Consider the following 21,969-nt stretch of genomic DNA (forward strand, 5'->3'; position numbering starts at 1 on the left):
TCACATGATAGACTGGTGCATTTGTTATCATTGGCACATCCTCATCACCCAGAGTTTATAGTACGTTAGAGTTCAAGTTTGGTGTTGCACAGTCTCTGGGTTTTGACAAATGTCTAATGTCATGGATCCACCATTATAGTGTCACACAGTATTTTCACTGCCCAAAAAATCTTTTGTGCTCTGCCTGTTCATTCCCCCACCCCCCCCATAACACCTGGCAGCCTCTGTTTCTTTTACTGTCTCCATAGTTTTGCCTGTCATATAGTTGGAACCAAACAGTTTGTAGCCTTTTGATACTGGCTCTTAGTAGTATGCATTTAAGGTTCCTCTGTGTGTTTTCATGGCTCAGTAACTCATTTATTTTTAGTATTGAATAATATTCCCTTGTCTGGGTGGACCATAGTTTTTTATTTATCCGTCACTTATTGAAGGACATCTGGTTGCTTCCAGGTTTTGACCATTACACATAAAGCAGCTGTAAACATCCACGTGCAGGTGTTTGAATATTAAAAGTTTTCAGCTCCTCTGGGTAAATGCCAAGGAGTGTGATTGCTGGATAGTATGGTAAGAATGTGTTTAATTTTGTAAAAAACTGTTAAATTGTCTTCCAAAGTGGCTGTTCCATTTGCATTTCCACCAACAATGAATGAGACTTCCTATTGCTCCACATCCTTGCCAGCATTTCTTGTTGTCACCGTTTAGGATTTTGGCTGTTCTCATAGGGGTGTTGTGGTATCTCACTGTTGTAATTTACAATTCTCTAATGACATAGGATGTAGTTTCATTTTAACAGTCAAACCTAAGGGACATTTCCCCAGTGTTCATGAGAGCAGGCGTTTTGGCATGCTTGTATTCACATTGAGGAGAAACCACCATCGATTGTACGTGTTAAAGATTGTCTTATGTTACTAAAAATATTTCTCCCTTCCCTATCCATCAGAGAGAGAGAGACAGAGAGACAGAGAGAGAGAGAGACAGAGAGAGAGAGAGAGAGAGAGTGTGTGTGTGTGTGTGTTGGAAGTTGTTTTAATTGCCTCAGTTAAAAATAAAAATGTTAAGTCTTCCAAGTATTCTCTGTTGGTTGGTTATGTTGGAAAGTTTGCATACTGTTACTTGAGTTGTATCAATGGGAATATGTCTTATTTCCCTTTTTAAGTTTAAAATTATTTACTTTTGTTAGGAAACAGTAACTTTGTTGAGCACACCATTTAATTTCTTAACACTTTTTAAATGAGTGAATGATTTCTTGGCAAAGAGGCCTTTTTACAGACTTTTTATTTATAACTATTTTCTTAATACTTCACATAGTTGATTTTTATTCTATTCTTTACTTCAAAATATGTTGTTTGTTACCTAGTATTGTTGTTACTAACGTGGTCTGTTTAATTTCTCCCATGACAGTTTGACTATCTAATAATCTTATTCTTTCCAAGTGGCAAATTATTTTTAGGAAAAAATTTTGGAATATTTAATGATAAAAAGATTGAATCTTGAAAATTTGCCCGAACTTATACATTTCTTTAGAGTTATGTTTCCTTTAGTAGATTTAAATGTTCCGTTATCAGTAGTTTTACATCAAGATTTCTGTTAAGACTTGGAACCTGCATGGCTCATGGTGATCCTTAGATAATCCTGAGAAGCTTTTTAGGAACACACGTGATGTCTTTATGAATTAAAGAAGAGTAATGATGTGGCTGATACCTGAGTTCACGCAAACAGATTTAAAGTGTTAGATGAACATATTTTGTTATTGATTGCAAAATGTTGATCTACTTGATATTAGGTTAAGTCAGTATTTATTTAGTTGATGGTTTCCTAAACCTTAGGCATTCGTATTGTACTTTATTTTATGCTTATCTTTGTACCGTATAATTCCTATAAATTAGGTTACCTAAAATAATTAAATGAGTACAGTATCTTTTAAATCACAGATTGATATCCTGAGTATTAAAGGAAAAAATCCATATTCTACACAAAATAACGTCAGGGTCTTCACTTTGGGATTTACCGTGTTAGTTACTTTATATTTGTGTAAATTTTCTGCTACTTTATATTTTGAACAAGTATTTGGAACAGTGATTCTCAAACTTTTTGGTTTTAAAATCCTTTTACACTATTATAGATTACTGAAGACCCCAAAGAGCTTTCGTTTTTCTAATATCATGATGTGTTTAGCATATTAGAAATTAAGAAAAATCTGAAAGATTGGGCTGCAGATTATCCATTTCTACATTTTTTGCAAATTTTACATTTTTTGCAGATTTCTTTAATATCCCACTTGAATGTAGTGGGGAGAGTGATATTGTTTTACTGTTTTGTAAATTTGTTACATGTTTGGCTTTATGGAAAATGGGTGGCTTCCCATACTGGCTTCTGCATTCCACCTGTTGCAAAATGCTCTTGGTTAAAGTGATGAAAAAATCTGGCTTCACACACTGGAGACCAACTATATTTTCACCTTTTCAGGTAGTTGTGGATGTTCTTGTTTGATACTATAGTAAAATTTGACAAACAGTAGTTTCTTAAAAATGCTCTTTTATATTACAGTCCATTGGTATACTTTGAATAGATCTTTTACCCAGAAATGATTTTGTAATGTCTTGTACCCAAGATTAGAAAAATACTGATTTGAGTTACACATATATTTGAAGTTTTAATGTATTTTATTTTACAAAATTAAAAATCACATCTTAATACCAACCATTGTCTTATCAGAATTTGTCTGCCAAACATACAAGTCAATAATCATAGTTTGTCTAGTGCTATCTCAAGTAAAATGTGTCTCCTTTAACTTGCAACCCAGTCACAGGAATTGTTTTTCTTGTAATAACCACCTTACTTCAGAATGCAACAGAGAAATGCTTTATCTACATACCTTGTGTTTTATTGCATAGGATATCAAGACGCGCACAAGGATAGCAATGTGATAAAAATCAATAATTTTTACTAATTTAAGGTGTTCATAATGGAAAACTTAAAGTACTATTGTATGTATGTGAAGAATACAATGCTTTCTAGTAAAAATGGAATGCAAGTGCCTTTATATCTGCCAAAAACGCCAGGATTTTTGCTCTCTGTTGCTTTTGCACCATCCACAAATGTTGATGGAGTGAAAAGCCCGCTTAGATTATAGTATTACCACTGAGTTCTGGTGGTGGTAAGATTTGAAATGGATTTGAATTTGTGTGCTTCCTGAAAGGATATTGGGCACTCCTAGTACTTTGTGAACCACACTTCGATGGAATGCGGCTTTGACACGTGGTTCTGGAGGTTAGTCATGCTGCGATTACTTCTTTGTCAGCTGTGAAATTAAGCATACTTGAGTGACAAGCTTTCAGGAATACTCGTGTAATTCTTTCAATAGAGAGGCGCACCTTCTTATAAACACTGTAAGAATAAATTTATTTTTTTACTTGCGAGGGCTCTTTAATGTTTGTTTATTATTTGGTAGTAACATTCTCTATAGTTAATTGCATGATGGCATTGTAAGTGCCTATAAAAGGGGAATCAGGCTTTTTGAAACTGGCAAGTAAAATTTCTGTAGTTTTCATTAGGTACACACAATAAAGTTTTGACTTTTTAAGGAAAAAGATAACATTCAGAAGACAGCATTATGTCTGTTTAAGTCATTTTTAAAATTTTGTTGACTGATAGACAGCTGCCACACTTTCCACCTCATACTGCTATGCCTGAATTTAATTTGCAAGGGGAAGCAGAGACCAAAAATTTTATTTAACAAAATTTAAACAATTGTGGAAAAAAATGGTTACAGTTAAAAAATAAAACGTCTCTCCTTCACAGAATGTTTTTCTTTGTACACCATATTTTAAAATACAGTTTTGTTTTCTGTTCAGAGCTGTGAAAAATACCTATTTAAAATTAGTCTTTGGAAGGAGACTCCATTTTTCATTGTGTGCCCTTCCAGATTATGTTGGGCTACAGATGTCGAGAGGTGTTCTGTGTTCTCATTTCCTGTGCCGATGTGTCCTGGCACAGCCTCCATTGTTCAGCTTTCTGACATCTGACCAAGAATTAGCAGAGGGGCAAAATACTTGCCTAGGTCGTTGCCACAGTGCAGCCATATAACACCATCTCATCCAAAATATGTGTACTTTACCTAAATTAACCATTTAATTCACTCACCTGGCTGAAGTTGTTGTCTACAACTTGACAAGAGTTATGGACGAATTCATAAATCACCATCTCATTCTCAGTGTCATCAACTCCGGCCACAGTGAAGGGAGCTGGCGTATTTCCGACACATCAGCTTAAAGTCCCTACATTCAGTGAAAGAGCGTCGATCATTGGATCAAGGGAGATTGCTCTTCATGACTTTCTAGAAGTGTATGCTTATTAGTCTCCACGTGGTCATAGTGCTTAGAAAGTACCGTGACCTTGTTTATTCACTGTGAGGGAAAATGTTTTTTTCAGGCCCGTGTTTTTCCAAATACAGGTCAAAAGTTACAGAAAGGGGTGGCTGTAACTAGAAGCTGCCTGGATCAGGGACATTGGTCCTGGGCTTGGCCTTTTCCCACGGAAGCTTGTCCCCAGCCCTCACTGGGTGCGCAGTGCAAGCTTCCTTGGGGCAGCCATTTAGGCTTTTAGTATTGTAAGACGTTTTCAAACCTTTTGTTAGTTTTTCTTGGATATCTTTCTTGAAGAACAAAGGTGCCTTGTGAAGGTGAAAATTTCATGAACTCTTGACACAGTTTTATGGGTCTGCTCAACCACTTACTATATGTGTGATCTTGAGTAAGTTATTTCACAGCCCTTGGCCTCAGTTTTATGATCTCTAAAATTTGATAACATTAAACTTACTTCATAGGGTTGCTGTGAGGATTAATTGAATTAATTGAAACTGTTTTCATCACATTTCATTGCACTGTAGTCTTTTAAGATGTTTACATATATAGGTTGTTTCGTATTAAACCACACCTTAATTTTGATAAATAATAAAGACAGCATCATTAAAATTTGTATTATAAAAATATCACATAGTATGTGCCAGTTCTAATTTAAAATATATTTTAAGTAATTGATGGGAAAAGTGAAGGCCTTGTATGGGCACCCAGTTACAGTGAACGTCAAGTGATTCTCATTGATGGTGGACATGCCAAGTTATAATGAGAGGTACTGTCTTCATTTCCGTTGGTAACACTAAAATCTCTGGGTCTTTCATTTTACTGGAAGTATGTAATAGGATTTACAGAAAGAAACAGTAACCTTAAGACACAAGTAGGAAGCCGAAAACTTTTTTTGCTTCTGAAATAGTTAAACGGTCTGTCATCCAATTATACTATCCTTTTTTGTTAATCTTATGAGCGAAGCTGTATATAATATTACTAAATGATTTTTTTAAGGAGATGCCAACATTTATAAATTGTGTGTGTTTAGTGAAAAATGCTATACCATACATGAATTGGTGTTTTAAGCATAGTGATACGCACATTAGCTGAATTTTTGTAAGACATCTTATTTCATTTAAAGAAATATATTTTAGAACTGGAACCAGTTTATACTAGAGCATCAGGAAGGGGTTGTTACGACCATTGTCGAATCACTGACTTAAAACCATAGATCTCTTCACTATGTTAATATGTTTTCTTCAAAATTTTGTTAATGAAGAAAATGGAATAATAGAATAATTGAAGAATAATTTTTTAAAACATTTAACTTTGTGAATAATAAAGCTAAACATTGTTATTTCAGAAAGTGATAGGTAAAGCTGAAGTTATAAAAAGACACTACAAATGGTAGTCTTTTCTCCTTGTCCCCACCAATGGTCATAGGCATCTAGTTAGGGTGTTAGGGTATATAAGGAGACTGAAATTTGAAGTCTCAAGCAGACTATAATAATTGCTTACTTTATCAGCAGGTTTGGAAATGACAGCTCAGTTTGATTTATTGGTAATAGTACTAAGTGTGATTATAAAATATTTTCTATATAATTAGAAAGTTGTATGGCTTTATCAGTAGTCAGTTTTATAGAATAGTTTAGTCTTTTTGCTGGTCAATACTACCCGTTAATAGTCAAAAGTTTTATGAGACAGTTTTAGAAAAATTAAAAAATTGCTTTGAGAAAGATTTGGCATTTAAGTTTTCTAAATAATGTGATAAAACATTTCTTCAAGATGCTGTCTAGGTTGGCATTTTTCTTGTACTATCAGTTTCATTAAAGATTACCTTTCACCGCATCTCCATTAGGTCAGGTGGGTGTTTGAGTCGCTGCTTAGTCACTTTTATCCATCGTAGGTTTTTGTTTCCTTTATTTCTAGCTGTATAGGTGCTTTTCACCAGTATTTTGTATTACTAAGTGGAATTTTAAGCAAATACATTTTAATAAAATTGCTTTTAAAAGAAAAATTTTGCCTTCTTTAGATTCAGACATTGTTAGTTTTGTCCCATTGTTTTTTGTAATTGCTACATTTAACACACTGGGCCGATATTGGAAAAGATTATCAAATAATAGTGCAAATTTCAACTATAATATGTTGAGTCATTTCACTTAGAGATTTTAATGAAGTTAATTCTCTATGGCTGTTATTAAATGAGTTTTTAGGAAGCAGTTTCTGTACTGAAAATGAAGATACATTTGTGTGACCTTTTATGTCATAGTTAACCTTGAGCATTTTGTTTCAGAACTTGCCAACTGTATAATAACACTTTTCTTTAGGCTTCCAAGTAAAATCCTTGTTTTAATAAAGAAGCAATGTTATGTTGAACTTTCAATAACTCTGTATAGTGGAGATATTTATGGTATATCTGTAGGTCCTGGGTGAAATAATGCTTGAGTATGTGAATAAAAATGCAAAGATGAATTACAGTATGTCAAAAGTGAAAGTTGTACATGCTTTTAGCTTAGCGCCTCGTAGTTGTTTGTATTGAATGTTTGAATGCATTTGAATATAAAAACGGAAACAGTCATTTCTGTTTTAAGACTTCAGTAACCAGGGAGGAAAAAATAATTGGCTCTGGTGGTTATTATTACAAGATTTTTCTTTTCTTGGAATCTAGGCACATTTCTTTGATCTGTTGGAATAAGCACATTAAAACATTCTGTGGTAAATTTTATGTAATCTGACTCATTGATAATCTATCAATATAAACTTAGGTGCTGTAAGCATTTTTAGTATATTAAGCCTAGGAGACTGAAGTTTCTTTTCAGTGTTTTATTAAGTAAAAGATGTTGGAAAATTAAAAATTTAAAAATGGAAAGTGATGTCCCAATTTATTTTTTTCTTTTTGATTTTAGGTGGGAAATGTAATGTCATAAGATCGATAGGTTGACTCTGACAACTATGTTTACTTACAGAGAGAACAGGAAATGAGAATGGGTGATATGGGTCCCCGTGGAGCAATAAACATGGGAGGTAGGGATTCGAAGCAAAAGTCTTCTGTAACTTATCATTCTTTGGGGAACTGTACATGCTGGTTTTTTTTTTTTTTTTTTGATATTGACATATTAGTAACAAACTAAAATTTGGAACCAACTTTTGTGATGGTGAAATATATTTATAAAGTTTAAAAAAATACAAGTATACTAAAAATATATGCCTAAGAAGAACATTTCATTTTGTATTTATTTGAAAGTTAAAAGATGTATTATCTTTTAATAGATTTAATGAAAGAAACCTGTAACCAGGTTTTGATTCAACCTGATACTTGTTCCGTAATTGCATAGTGTAATACAGCTATGTTGTTAAATGTTTTAAAAATCAAATTTCAAGCCTTCAAATTGGCTTTTTCACCATGGAAATTTGATAATTTTTGTGTTTTAGTATTTCTAAACTTTTTGAGAATATTTTATAAATTTCTATTTTAAGATAACCTTTCATGTAACTTTTGTGTAGCTATTTTTATGTTTTACTGAATGTCTAACTTTTTGCCCTAATCTACAGTACTGTGCACAGATACGCAGTGTTTGGAGACATTTATAAATTGTCAAGGAAGTGAGATGAGCGTTGCACATTTAGGATAATGCATATCTTTAGAGTTGATATAAGAAAATGCCTATATTATTAGTATCTTTAATGTTGATTGACTGTATAACCAGGTTGTCAGGAAAACAGTATCAAGTAAATAAGCTAGGGAAAAATAAGTACGAAATGTTTTCCTAAGTGTTATTAAATTTGAAGTGTCATGCATTTAAAAAATTAGATAAATAATTAAATTTTATATATTCATTTTCCATTGTCCCACAGAAGCTGTCATAAGGTTAAAATCTTTGCACATCTCAGATGTACATATTTTTGTAAAGATTACATCACCTTAACATTCCAATGTGCACGACATGCACACCCAGTGCGAAAATCTAGATTCTACTTAGGTTGTATAGTATATAGAATAAAGAATCTTAAATCACCCAATATATGGAACAAGTGTTTTTTATGATCAGCTTTCTTCCTAACTCTCATGGCAGCTTCTTTGCCATTGCCAATCAGGTGATTTAAAATTGTTTATTGCTGATTACTTGGTCACTTTTTTCTCTACCAAAGTGTTTAACTGAGCATCTCTGGTTGCAGAATGAGCATAAAGAATAAAGCCCTTGCCCGTAAAGAATTTAGTGAGTTAATAACGATGGATACGTGAAATGATCAGCAGAGAGTACATCAGAAGTTGTAATTTATTAATCACAGTTGCATATATGTTAAGTACAAGTATCGGTATTTGTCTTTTTCAGAGTAAGTTGTAGGATGGTATATATAACAGTCCAGGTGGTTTTAAGGCTATAAGTGTGAGGTTATTATGGATTGTAGGCAGTTTGAAATGCTATTATAATCATAGATTGTCATTAAATCAGAACCAAACTTGAAATATTTCTGATGTCGCAGAGACCCCCAAAAAGATTCTGACTGGTTAGATCTTTATCAGAAGGAATATGAGAATGTGCCTTTAGATTCCTTAGTTAGGAATTTAAGAGAATTAAATTTTTATGGCATTTTATTCATCAGAGAACCACATTTACATTGGAGCATTTACTCAACTCCCTTAAAGTCTAATCCATTTAATTTTCTCCTCTTTACATTTTAGTCAACCTGAGACTGTGTTTTAAGGGTTGACTGCAGTTAATGTATCATCATGTAGTCAGAACTACTGTCAGTAAATTGTCATATCCTATCAAGTCACATTGATGGAATATGTCAGTGGATTTTCTGGTGTATTTCCAGTGTATGTACCAGTTGAAACATGGATTATAAAACTTTTTCAGGGGACCACACAATTCTGACGACTCTCATATCTTTAAATTCAGTTTAATTGTAGCTGTGTGGTGGGAGACGTAATTCCTAAATATAATACTTTACTTTAGCTACTGATAGTTGGAAATACGATTTTTTTAGTTATTTTAGTATGCCCATAGTTGTATAGTGATATTTGAATCTCAGAAGTTAGGTATAAAAGTTATGTTCTACTTTTTTAAAAAAAACACCTAATCCTTGATGGTTTGGGGTAAAATCAAGGTAGGACTGCCCCTTGATACCATCTCCACCGTGTTCATTTCCATTGTGAGGTTGTAGAAGTCTCCAATACAATTTTAAAAAATTTATAGCTGTACTAAGGGAATAGAATTATTGTTGGAGAGTTTAAATGTAGTCATATTAGCAAGAGCTTGTAAGGAGCACTAGTTTCCTCCCTGTGAACTTGCCATGTTCCCAGGGGTTGGGATCAGGAAGAGCAGCAGCCTGGACGGGGCCGCTGCCTGGACTCGGCCTGCTGTAGTCAGCTGCATTAGATGCGGAGTGAGTCGTGGGTTTGAACGAAAACTTCAACTCCTATTTGATGTGTTTTTGAGATACTTTCAAAGTGTCATAAAATTGACCTTCATAGTAAAATACTAGAAGAGAACTCAAAGTTGGAGTCAGTCTTTTTTTAATGAATTTTTAATAATAAACAAGTATATATGAGCACTTTAAAAATGAAAAAAATTTTGACGATAATCTAAATATGCTGTCTTTGAGCGCATTATAAGCAGCACTCTGTTACAGCTCAAACACTGTTGTAGTTACTGTGGGGCAGGTGCATATCTTTCTGATGAAAAAATTTGAAGTATATCTAATTGTTCCCATTTGCAGAATTTCAGCATGTTGAAAAATTTTGTAATGCTTTATTAATATTTTATGTGTATTTGGTTGCATTTCACTTTTTTGTTTAGGTTACATCTCACTTTAGATTACATCTAAAGTTAAGAAACAGTACCTCCTATAACTGGGGGAGATGTTCGGTGACTGTAAAAGTTAGGAGGTTAGCTACAGTGAATACAGTGAACTGCATGTCAGAGGACATGGGTCCTCTCATGACCATGCAGTGTATGTACTTGCTAATGTTTTTAGTCATGACTTTAAGAAAATTAAGTCGCTTCCTAAGTGCTAATTCTTTGCTTTTAATTTAAATGGATAGAGTTTATTCACCTTATTGTAAGAGACTATTTGGTTTAAAGACTATAGCAAATAATACTTTTTTTTTTTTTAACTCTCAAGCTTTTGCAGTCTCAGATTTTCTAAAATAGTTGATAGTTGTCTCATTTGTTTCATGTGCTTTTGTTCTGGGGATGAACATTGTATTGGTGCCGATGATGCTCTGTTATTGAGTAGATAAGTGAGTGTTCTACTCTCAAGGGCAATGGCTTTGATGATAGTCTTCTGTATAGAGTGCTTAAGTGTTGTTACGTTTTAATGTTTACTGAACCAAGATAGGACAGCTCTAAGCACAGATTGTTTTGCGTAGATGCGTTTAGCCCAGCCCCCGCTGGTAACCAAGGTCCTCCTCCAGTGCTGGGTATGAGTATGAACACCCGAGGAGCTCTCCCTGGCCCACCGGTGGGTCCTGGCCCTTCCATGGGGCCAGAAGGAGCCGCGAGTATGGGGACTCCAATGATGCCAGATAATGGAGCGGTGGTAATGTATCACGACCCTTATTTCGATTTTATTCAATAGTATCTGCTTTTGCCCCAAAGGTAACTTCACACTTAACATAATTTGGCATCATTTATTTTGACAGTAAAGACTGATATCCAGTGAAGTAAAAGTAATTTTGTGAAGTTATATGTTGATGGGTGAGAGGCGATTTTTAAGTGTCCCGAGAATTATGATTGCCATTCATGGCATGCTTGGCACTTAGGCATGTAGCAAAAACGTAGGTTAATTACAGTTGTTTTTTTTCTTTTTTTAACAATGCTTTTAACTTGTGCCCACCTCTTGTCAGCATTCAGTATAACAGTCAGATATTTTGATTGTGTTCTTTTCCTGTGTGGACTCCTTATCTTTGGTGGGGGACAAAACCAATAAATGTGAAAACAAATTTTTGTAAACATTTATTAAAGAAAGATATCTTATGATTAATTTCAGAGAATTTGTTTTAACTGTGAAATTCTTTACATTAAAGTTGAATTTTAAACTTTGATTGTAGAATTAATTACATTTGTTACTAAATTTAAAGTAGACAATTTTATGTCTCAGTTTGAGAGTGTGAAGATATCTTTGTGTGCATTAATTATAAAAACGTTTTCAGTTGTAATTTTTATTGTTTGAATATCAGTATCAAGACTGAGTCCTGTTTTCATTTCCCTTCAAAACTCATTTCCCTTCAAAACTGTCACTGTTTAAATGAGGCTATATATTGGTAAAACGTTTTCTCATTTAGTTTTTGTTAATAGTTGTTCTAGATACCATCTAGAAAAGGAAAATTGGTTGATTGTATATTTTGAAAAGGCCCTTTCATTTTGGAACCACAAATATCTTAAGATGCCATTGCTGCTAAGAAAGAAAACCCCGCAGATTAAACTCTGACATGCCACTAGCTGTAAAGCTTTCCTGGTCTCAGATGTTAAAAGTGAATGGGTGTCTCAGTATTGATGGAGGCAGTATTTTACCATTTTAAAATTTATCTACTTTAAATGCAATCACTTATGAATTAGGAAAAGTTGGGCATGCTAAAGTTTTGTTTAATGCGTGTTTGCACAGGGAGATAAAAGAGGCAGTGCCATCTTAGCTACTGTGACCAGGTGGTGCGTCTAACATATAATTAGTGCACCTGTTTCCTTCAGTGGAGGCTTAATTTTAAAGTAAAATGTCTGAAAGCTAGTAAAAACCCAAACCCCATTGATTACGTTTTTGTGTAGCATTATAATCATTAGTGATAACTTAGAAACAATATGAAGGGGCCATTCCCCCTGCCCCCCAAACACGCCTCTGAAACGGTAAACTTAATTTAAATACCATCTTTGGCCTTTTTCACACTGGTGGTGTACTACCACACAGGGAGTTCTGTTCAGCCTTTGAGACTAAATAGGCGGCTGTTACTGTGAAGGTTTTCAAAGGATATGATTTGGATGTTTAATTGTGCTGTTAGTAGTACATGTTAATAAATTGTTGATTTTTAAAAATCTATTTTCCCAGTAATAGTTTTTCTAGAAAAACATCTCATACTTTCTATGTTAAAAGTATTGCTGTTGAAATTTTTTAAATGTTTACTTTTTTAATATGCTGCTCCCTAGTTTTATCTCTGATTTCTTACAAAGTATTTTTATTATACAGCACAGTTACTTGCAATATGAACTTTTTAAGAAAAGATCAGAATAGTACTGTAATACTGATGAGGTTCGAGATTGCATTTGCTTCGTAAAATGAGTTCTTTTTTTCATGAAATTGGGCATAGCATTAGCAATATGTAACTCTTCAGATGCTTCTTTTTTTAAAACATAGTAACTAATTAAATTGCTCCTTTCTTCCTTCTATGTGTGATCCTGATTCTGCTGGACTTTCTGCTGACCTTCATGACACCACCACTTGGGATTTTGCCAATTTTTCTTGTCACTTACATTTGGCGTGTTCCAAATGGACTTCATATGTATTGTGTGGTATCTAGCACAATGATAGATTCCCTCAAGGACCGCCGTCCCAGATGGGCTCCCCTATGGGGAGTAGGGCAGGTTCGGAAACCCCTCAGACACCCATGAGCGGTGTCGGCCCTGTCACTGCTGGTCCTGCTGGTTTTGGTAGAGGGGGCCAAGGGGGCAACTTTGAGGGCCCTAATAAGCGTCGTAGATATTGAACATTCTTTCATTCCCGGCTATTTAGAGATTAAAAAATTCAGTGGTATGCCTTTACACTTTAACCTGTGACCTGGAAGAAATGGTTTTATTGTTAATGTATGTAGACTTTAAAGTTTTTCCTTTGTAAAACTCGAGGTTTTTGTATTTTTCTTTATTCATGAGCTTTGTAGATTAGAATGGTAATGACAATGCTCATCGCTGTGAATGTCAACTGTGCTGTGACCGTAGCTGAACATGAGTATGCCGCAGTCCTGTGAAATCTGTGGAGTCACTTACTCTCAATAAAGAAATCATTTTGGATAATTTAAAAATGTTATTAGTTGTGTTCTCTTATAGTTTTACTAAGCTTTGCTGTAACAGTAATACTTTGGTTGCTTTAACTAATAATCCCAGCCATTTAGAAATGATTAATTTTCTGCTTTTTAGTTGGTGCAGATTATCACTGAAAATAGAAACTAATGACAGCTGATGATAAGGGGCCCAGACAGAGAGTAGGACATTGGAGGTGGGGGCATGGGAGTTTACATTTGTGTCAACCACTGATGTTCTGTGAACCCAGAGAGTTGCTGTCCACATTTCATAGAGATTCTGAGCATTCATATGTTCCATGAAGGAATAATAAGGATATCTTTGTCCTGTGCTGATTTTTCCAAATAAATCTTTTGAATCTTGAAAAAAAACCGTTTGAAGGCAAATCTCTTTTGCTTATAAAATAATGTCTACTTTTACTCTTATTTGCCATTACATGGTGTTGATATCTAGATCTTAACTCTTTAAATTTTCTTTCAAATCATACAGTACTGTTAAGTTGGATCTTAAATAAGGATTTGCTGCATGATTTAGAAGAAATTAGGCATTTCTTGAGAAAGTCGGTTTCTAGAAATATTAAAGAGGCTTTGACTCTGCAGTGTTGTAAATATTTTCTGTAGTTGGTTAGTCTCTCCAGTAAAACTTGTCTGATAGGCTTAGGTATGTTTGTCTCCTAGGAATTCAGTTCTAGAGGTGATCGTAAAACACAATTAACTAGAGAATGGCTAGAGTCCTTGGAACCACACTAGATTCCCCTACTATCAAATGTGAATTTTTGAAGTTTAATTTCCATACCAGGGAAAAACTGATTTTATCACATTATAACTTCACTCAAAAAAGTCTGATATTTAAAAGTTTGTATGTTAGCCACATTTAATTTAAAATTACATTTAAGGAATCATCTTTAAACCCCAAATCTAATATATCAGCTATCGATATAGTTATTTCTCACATAAGGTTGCAGTGTTACTGTGTCATGCTTTTAGCATTTTTCTGAAGAAGAATGTGCTTTTTAAAAATGAACAGTATGTAAATATCATTTTGCATGGTTTCTGTTTTTGCCAGAAGGCATACTTTGGAAAGAAATAAACTTGGTTAATAATTTAAAATCTTGCATAAAAAGTAGTTGAGTGTAAAGCATAGTTGAGGTGACTTCTTTTGTACCGATTAAATTTTTCTTATGTACTATTTCATATTCTATTTTAGACACAACACTATGGATGGAATTATTTTCTAAAATTTGCAACATTCACGGGCTTTTGTTTTTGGCAGTCTTGGAGATTATAAAATAATAGATTATTCTCATAATGTTTCCCATGACTATGAATTGGCAGGGAGTGGGATTTGTTTTAATTTCTTTTAATTTAAATGTGGGGAGTTTTAACATTAGCTATAATTTTTAAGTTCTATCTATTGTGTCTAAATATGCCTTTCCCATCATCTATATTTTTATTCATATAATCCTTAAGTAAATTTTAGCTTTATATTTTGCTTCAAAGCTGAATTGAGAGTGGGAGAAACTTTACCCTTTGATGCTAATACCAGGCTGCCTTTGGCCAAGGCTGTGAAATTCTGTAAGATTCACCCAAGAACGTTTGAAAGCCAGTGCACAGAGATGTCCTCATCTCCTGAACATGCCAGTGTCCGGCTCAGCTCTGGCTCCACGAACAGAGTTCTGCACAGCACTCCCTGCAGCAAGAGCATCCTTGTTCCCGTTGTTACAAGTTTGCCCTGGGAGCAGTCAGCTTCCAAGAGAGTCAAGCGGAGCATCTGTGAACTCCTAGTTACTCAGTCGTTAGTGTTCTTTAAACAACTCTGTGGCGGGATCAGTCAGCATTTTTTCTTGTGACTTAGTATACCAAGGAAGATACTTGAATGTCATTTGCTTAAAAGTGGTAGATATAAAAATAAAGAATTTAGATTTTCTAAATAAGTGTAAATTTGTCATATATGCAACCATAATTCTTTCCACATAAAGGTAATATGAAACAATTTTAGTATTACCACAATACTGTATTTGTGTGTCACGATTTGAAAATTTAAAACCTGCAGAATTGAGGTTTCATATGCTATTAATATGTAATTAATATGCATAAAATAAAGGACTTTGTTTCCATAGTTGTTTTATTTTAGCAATGTATTTTTGTCAATTTCCCTGTTTATGAAAATAAATGCATTGATTTTCTTGACCCAGTTCTTATTTAAAGAACTATTGGTTCGCTTGTATTTCATAAAGCTCAAATTTGTTATTCCTTTAATTATGGGATTTTTTTATTTAAATTCACTGGTGAGCGTTCATTGAAAGAGATTAAATATTTGTTTTTTTTAAACTCTACCTGTGATATCAGTAGTATTAGAGAAGAAATATTGTGGAAATAGTAATTATCAATAAGGACAGTAAGTGAAATGTTGGATGTTGTTCCTCAAATACTAATTGAAATTATACATTATTCAGAAACATACTTGTTGAATATTTCAGGAATTTATACAGATTACTGTGAATAATAGTTACTGATTAATAAACGAGGGTTAGGTTAATAATTAAAACCTAGATTGTAAATGAGAAAAAGAACGTGTGGTTGAAAGGAAATGTTTTGTGAAAGAATGTGATCAAATGTTTAAATCTTTTAAAGGTTTGAAATTTAGTGTCAAACAGGACTAGTCAGATATAAAAGGAACTCATTTTTTTTTTTCCCTCAGTAATATAGAAAATTTCCTGGGCAGCGCTGTGGTATTTAAATGTTTCGTGTGTGTGAAAAGTTTTGTTATAATATCTAATAGTATGTTAAAATATATTCCTGAAATTTGGTAGGGTACGGATGATTTTAAAAGACTTTTATTTTCAAGAATAAGATAGTGAACACCCGCATACCTAATTCCTAAATTCAACTGTCGTAAATATTTTTGTTTTTACTTCATAGTCAGATGTTTACAGACATGGACTTATTTTGGTGGGGTGGGGGGCAGGGAGGGGAGTAACTTCAGACTGAGTTTCAAGCTGTATAGCACAATGTGGGTTAATTTGATGGTATACTTAACAAGAGTATTATTTCCTGTGTAGCATCCTTTGTTACTAAATTTTTTAAAATAGGAAACAATTTTAGAGTGCTCACGTTACATAATGTTTTTCCCAGATGTGTAAAAGGAAGTATACATATAGTTTGCCAGTTGAATGTGATCAAATAATTTATGGAATGTCACTCTGGGAAAAGGTGAAGAATTTCACTATTTTTATAGTATATGATCTTTAAAATCTAGATTTATACATTATATATTAGCTCTTATTTTTTTTAGATCAAAATCACTACCTTGTAAATGTAGGAAAAACATTTTGAAATTTTTGTTTCCTTGATTACTGAAAAACTTAATGATCGTAGTGTGAATCTTTCAAGACTGGATATTTAAAGGCATAATCATAGTGCTGTGTTTATTTGGGAAATATTATATTGACCACTTTTTCTAAAAAACCATGTTTAGATTATAAATATCTCTTAAGGGTTCTTTTTTGTTAAAACATTTTTTTTTTTAATTTGGTAGAATTAGTAGTCTGTACCTTTGTGATATTTAATGTTCTTTTTCAATAAGAGAACCTTACATTTTCTAGATGGATACTGCATACCTTAAAGTAATTTAGTGTTTATAATTCCCATTAAAAAAATTGTTTTTCAGATACATTGTTTTATGGCTTGAATTACTGTTATTTCTACCAATTCCTCCGTCTTCTACAACAGATACTATATTTTGTTGACTACGTTTATTTAAAAATCTTAAGCTAGCATTAGTTTGTCTTTCTGAGTTAAAGAATTTTAGGAGAGATGGTATTCCGCTTATAAATGTAAATAAAATTTCAGTTTTGTTTCATTGAATATAGTCACTCAAATTTCATATAAGCTACTTGTGTCTCAAAATTAAGACCCCAAAATAGTAGGATTAGGTAGAATTAAGAAGTGTACTTAGTTTGAATACATGACTTTTTTTGTTTTCATTTTTTAAAAAGTATAGTTAATAAGTTTTTTGTTCATTAAATACAAGGGGCCTGCATCACATCACCAGTCATGTAAGTGGACATTACATTTCTCAAATGCTCTGTACAGGCGGTTGCATCGTAGGTGGTATCAGAGACTTTGGAACTGTTATTTTGTATCTAAAATTTGTTTCTAGCTCTGAAATTGTCATTACAGCATCGAGTTTACATTTTTATTATGTATTATACATCTTGGTTTAAGGTAGAAAATACATGTATTTGAGGTAGCATCAAACACTTAAATGAGTAGCCACAATGATCCATTATGTTCTGTGTTATAGCTGTGCCTGAGTCTCTTCCTTGTTCTGTCTTTTATGCAAAATTTCAACCAGCCGGACTTTTGCGAATGGGAGCGAGATATTGCGTATGTTTTCGGGTTTTAAAAGAACTATGTAACTATAATCCTGTCACTATGAATTACCTACATTTTTATTTTTGTATGCTTATTTAAATTTATTTTCTGTAAATTATTCACATTATCTTGTGAAAATAGAGAACATCTTATTGTACATTTTGCTAGAATGATTGTAGTTAATTTTCCTTGGTATTTTCAGATTATTACATGATGTAAATTTGTATCACATTGTGAGACATTGCTTAGATTTACAAATGTTGCCTAATCTTTTTATGTAATGAGAAAAAGTAAACCATCTCACAGCAGTTCCCTTAATTTTGACCTTTTTAGTGTTGAAGGCAGTGGTGATATGCTCCTTGGTTTTCGTCTATAATGTTATCATTGAGTTGGTTAAATATTTACATGTTCACGGACTTGGTTAGAATATTTTAAATATTAGGATCACTATGGAGCCAATAGTTTAGCAAATGGAGTCATAATGAAGTCATTGCATACAAAGTGATGTTTTCTCTGTCGCATAGAATTTCTGGGGAGCCCTGCCATTCAGACCTCACAGCCACATCCATTCCCCGTGCCTGAGCATGAGTGGAGGGCTCTGCCGTGTGCCAGACTGGTCCCCACGCTGAGTGCGGCTGTGGGGATGAGCCCTGCTCTCAGAAGGCAGCGGCCTTGGACATCGCTGACTCGTTGGTTCTCACCCTCGAGTGGCATCAGAATCACCTGGAAGGCCTATGGAAGCACAGATTTCTAGGTTCTGGGCCAGAGTTTCTGATTCCACAAGTCAGGAGTTGCTAAACACTGTGCATTCCTAACAGCTTCCCGGGTGACCCCAGTGTAGGGTTGAGGCCACCACTGAGGACTTCTGTTCTAAAGTGCCACTAATGAGGAGCGGTTGCATTTTGGGTTGGTTCATTTTTTTGGTGGTGGCATGATGACTATCCTAGCACATTGTAAGTTGTCTGAGATCCCCGGCCAATAGAGACGGTCCAGACCTGCCCTCCTGCTCCCTGCTCCCACCTCTCCCAGCTCCTGCCAGGTGACAGGCATTGCGTAAAGTCCTGTTTCATTTCTATTGAGGTCTAAATCTTATTGCTGTGTTCACACGCCTAGTTAATTCAAGTGAAGAGGTAATCTAGAAAGGTACATGTTGAAGATTTGGTAAAGGTTTTTTAACATAACAGATTTTCAACCATCTATAACAGTGTTGGAAATGAAAGTGACAATCTTTTTGTATCAATATATTTGAACATGGTTAAGCCTGCCCAGTGAAGGTGCTAGAAAAACTGTCCTAGTGTTTGTTTCCCATCCTGGTAATAGGAATAGAATGACACCATTGTGATGGATTGAAGTGACGGCCTGACCATTTTTGGGTGTGACCTCTTCTACTTTTCTAGATCGAAGATGAAGAGTTGATAAATGTATTTTCAAAGACCATGTGTATTATTTGTAATTTTCTTTGCAGTTTCAGTTTTCGTTAGTCACTTTAGAAAGCTGTGCCTGCCAAGGAGTTTAATAAATGAGAATTAAGTAATTTTTTGATTAAAATGTATAGCCTGCCTTTTGCACACAAAGATTTATACTACATGTATATTTGATTCAGTCTGTTCAAAATCATGCAGTGTATTAAAACAAATTGATCCATAATGAGAGCACCTAGTTGCTATACTGACAATAAATAGCTTCTTCAAAGAAACAGTGACTATACAGTGCAAAAAATCCCAGTCCCCTGGTTTGCAGCCTTCTGAATATCTCAGTACGTAGTTTTCTTGTGTATGTCTAGCAAGAATACCTGTGCATAAGGGACAAGTATCGATTGTAACCCAGATGTCACCTGCGCCTGTCTCTGTCCTGTTGCCCAAACACTGCCATAGCATAGTGTGCTCTCTGATCCAGGACAGGCACTTGCCCAGGCGTTTTGTCGTTTCTGCGAACTAGAAGTGGACTTGTCTTTGGGAGGGTGAGTTATCTGTGTTCAAGGAAGTTGCCTCATCTCTTTGATCTTTTAACATCGCACTCCCCGCCCCCCCCCTTTTTTTTACTAGCCTTATCTGCTGCAGACTCTAAGTGCCTGCTAGGGTTTGTTTTACAGGACGTCAGCAGTGCTCACCTACCCCACTGCCTTGACCGGACTCCCCTTCCCTCATTTTTTAAATGAAAGCATCAGAGCCCAGGACAGCAGAACCAGGCTTCTCTCCTGAGGTGGCTTATTAACCTGTTTTCCAGCTGAAGCATTCTCAAGCAGGCTGACGCGAGTAAAACGGTTTCATCTGTCTTCTAAGTAAAATTTATGAGGCTAGATACCTGGAGAGATTTGTTTTTCCTATTCACTTGTTCCTTATGTTCAGATTATTTTAGCTCCTGTGATTCTAGTGAGTAATATCTCTACAGAAGTCAGTACTTTATGCACACGAATGCAGAAAATTTCATAAATGTTGAAAAAGGAGTGTCTGGAGCTTGTGTTTCCCCACGTTTCCATTACTGATGCTGATGCTGTCTCCAGACCATGGTTCCCGTGCCTCCTCCCTGTTTATCAGCCCTGTTTTTATCTCAGAAATAAAAGCTGTAGATGTATGTGTACTACGGCTACTATTTAGATTTATGTGTGATGATGGATTAGGAAAATTAAAAAGACCTTATCTTTTTTGTTTCTTAGCTGTATATTGTGCCACATTGACTTTTACCTCTGGAGCCATTAAGTCTTTTAAAGTATTAAGAGGAAGATCAGAAGTTTTTGGGAAATGATATGCTCCAAATTTGGGGGGTTGGATGTACAATATAGAAAATATATAGGCAGATGCTTAACTTCCGCCTTGCAGTATAATGTGTTTTCATTTTAGGACGAGTAAGTTTAATCTACAGATGTTAGGGTAAGGTAAGCTAAGGAGTAGTGTTTCATATTATCTTTCATACCTGTGAATGAATGTGGTGTTCCCTGGGTGATTGAACATACCTCACAATTTGAATTATTTCATAGTTACTTAAGCAATGTGGAAGGAAGGTAGCTGTCAAAACCAGTTTCTCCCCGTTTGTTCTGATGGGTCGGAAAAATGTGGCACCTGTAGTGGATGAGCGAGCACCTTTGGGCGCTGCAGATGCCGCTGTGCACACTGCAGACCAGCCCGCAGCTCCCCCGGCACTGGTGTCTAGACCTAGAGGGACAAGTGGAGTGACGGAGTTAAAACAACTTATGTCACAAGGGTAGAGAAAATGACAGCCACTACTTCAGATAAGGGGATTAGAAATGCCTGTCTCCAGAGACAAAGGGACGCATCCTGTTTGATTCTGTCCGTGCTGGCAAAGCGCAGTTGTGACGCAGCAAGTGGCTGCAGCGTGCGCTGTCGGAGCAGTGCTGTCCTGTGTGGCAGCCACGTGAGACAAGTCCTTGCAGTGGGACCAGGGAGACGGCGACTGAAACTCAGTTGTCAGTTCAGTTAGTGTAGTCGGATCAGTGTGGGCGTGCACATTTATTTTGTGTCTAAATTTAATGAATTCTAAGTACTCACAAGTATTGAAAAATTTACCACTTGAATTAGATGTATAAAATATACACAATTAAAAAAAATACACAATTGCAATACTTTTAGTAAGAAGAATGCAAAATATCAATTTTTTATATAGTTACATGTTGAAATATTTTGGCTATATTGGGTTAAATAAAACATGTACTATTAAGCTAATTTCATCTGTTGCTATTTTTCCCCTTTAATATAGCTTCTAAGAAATTTAAAAATTCTGATGTTTGCATTTTTTCCTGGGAAGTCCTGGTCTAGAATAGTAAATTTGTGTCAGACTTTATTCCTTACATGATTGTAATTCCAGAATTTCATCGCATAGCTTGTGATTATGTACTTTATTTTTATCTTTTTAAATGCATAATTTTAGGTTGAACTTTTAAAGTTTGTTAAGTACACATTTCACATTCGGTAGGTGTCAGGGTAAAGTCAGTTTCCTGTAGTATAATTTACTCGTTGGTGCAGGAGTGCAAGGGAGGTGTGTTTGAGCACCCAGGTCCCAAGAAATAAATTGTACACATTAAACTTATATTTTAGTCCTTTTCACTCTTGTTACTTTTCCTTTGTATTTATTATCCACTTGATCCTCCATAAAATGTTTAAGCAAATATTGTTAAAGTCCTGAAAAAATTTTGTCATTCAAGATTTCTCTTTAAACCTTCTTGTGAAGTTTTCATGTTCTTTTGTTTACTTCCTTCCAGGATGTCAGCTCTAAAGAGAG

General features: G+C 34.7%; 1 protein-coding gene and 1 pseudogene across 1 annotated transcript in view; one reads left to right on the forward strand and one right to left on the reverse strand.

The window, feature by feature from the left end:
* PSPC1 (paraspeckle component 1) overlaps window positions 1-13,728 on the forward strand; it is a 62,340-nt gene extending 48,612 nt beyond the window's left edge. The window contains exons 7-9 of the mRNA XM_023520612.1: window positions 7,313-7,370; window positions 10,723-10,892; window positions 12,862-13,728. Of these exons, the coding sequence (XP_023376380.1) occupies window positions 7,313-7,370; window positions 10,723-10,892; window positions 12,862-13,047 (414 nt within the window). The 3' untranslated portion in view covers window positions 13,048-13,728. The remainder of the gene's footprint in view (window positions 1-7,312; window positions 7,371-10,722; window positions 10,893-12,861) is intronic.
* LOC105302430 lies at window positions 3,974-6,247 on the reverse strand (annotated as a pseudogene).
* Window positions 13,729-21,969: the final 8,241 nt, after the last annotated feature.

Source organism: Pteropus vampyrus, unplaced genomic scaffold (genome assembly GCF_000151845.1).
Source record: "Pteropus vampyrus isolate Shadow unplaced genomic scaffold, Pvam_2.0 Scaffold272, whole genome shotgun sequence".
In the NCBI taxonomy this organism is placed as follows: Eukaryota; Metazoa; Chordata; class Mammalia; order Chiroptera; family Pteropodidae; genus Pteropus; species Pteropus vampyrus.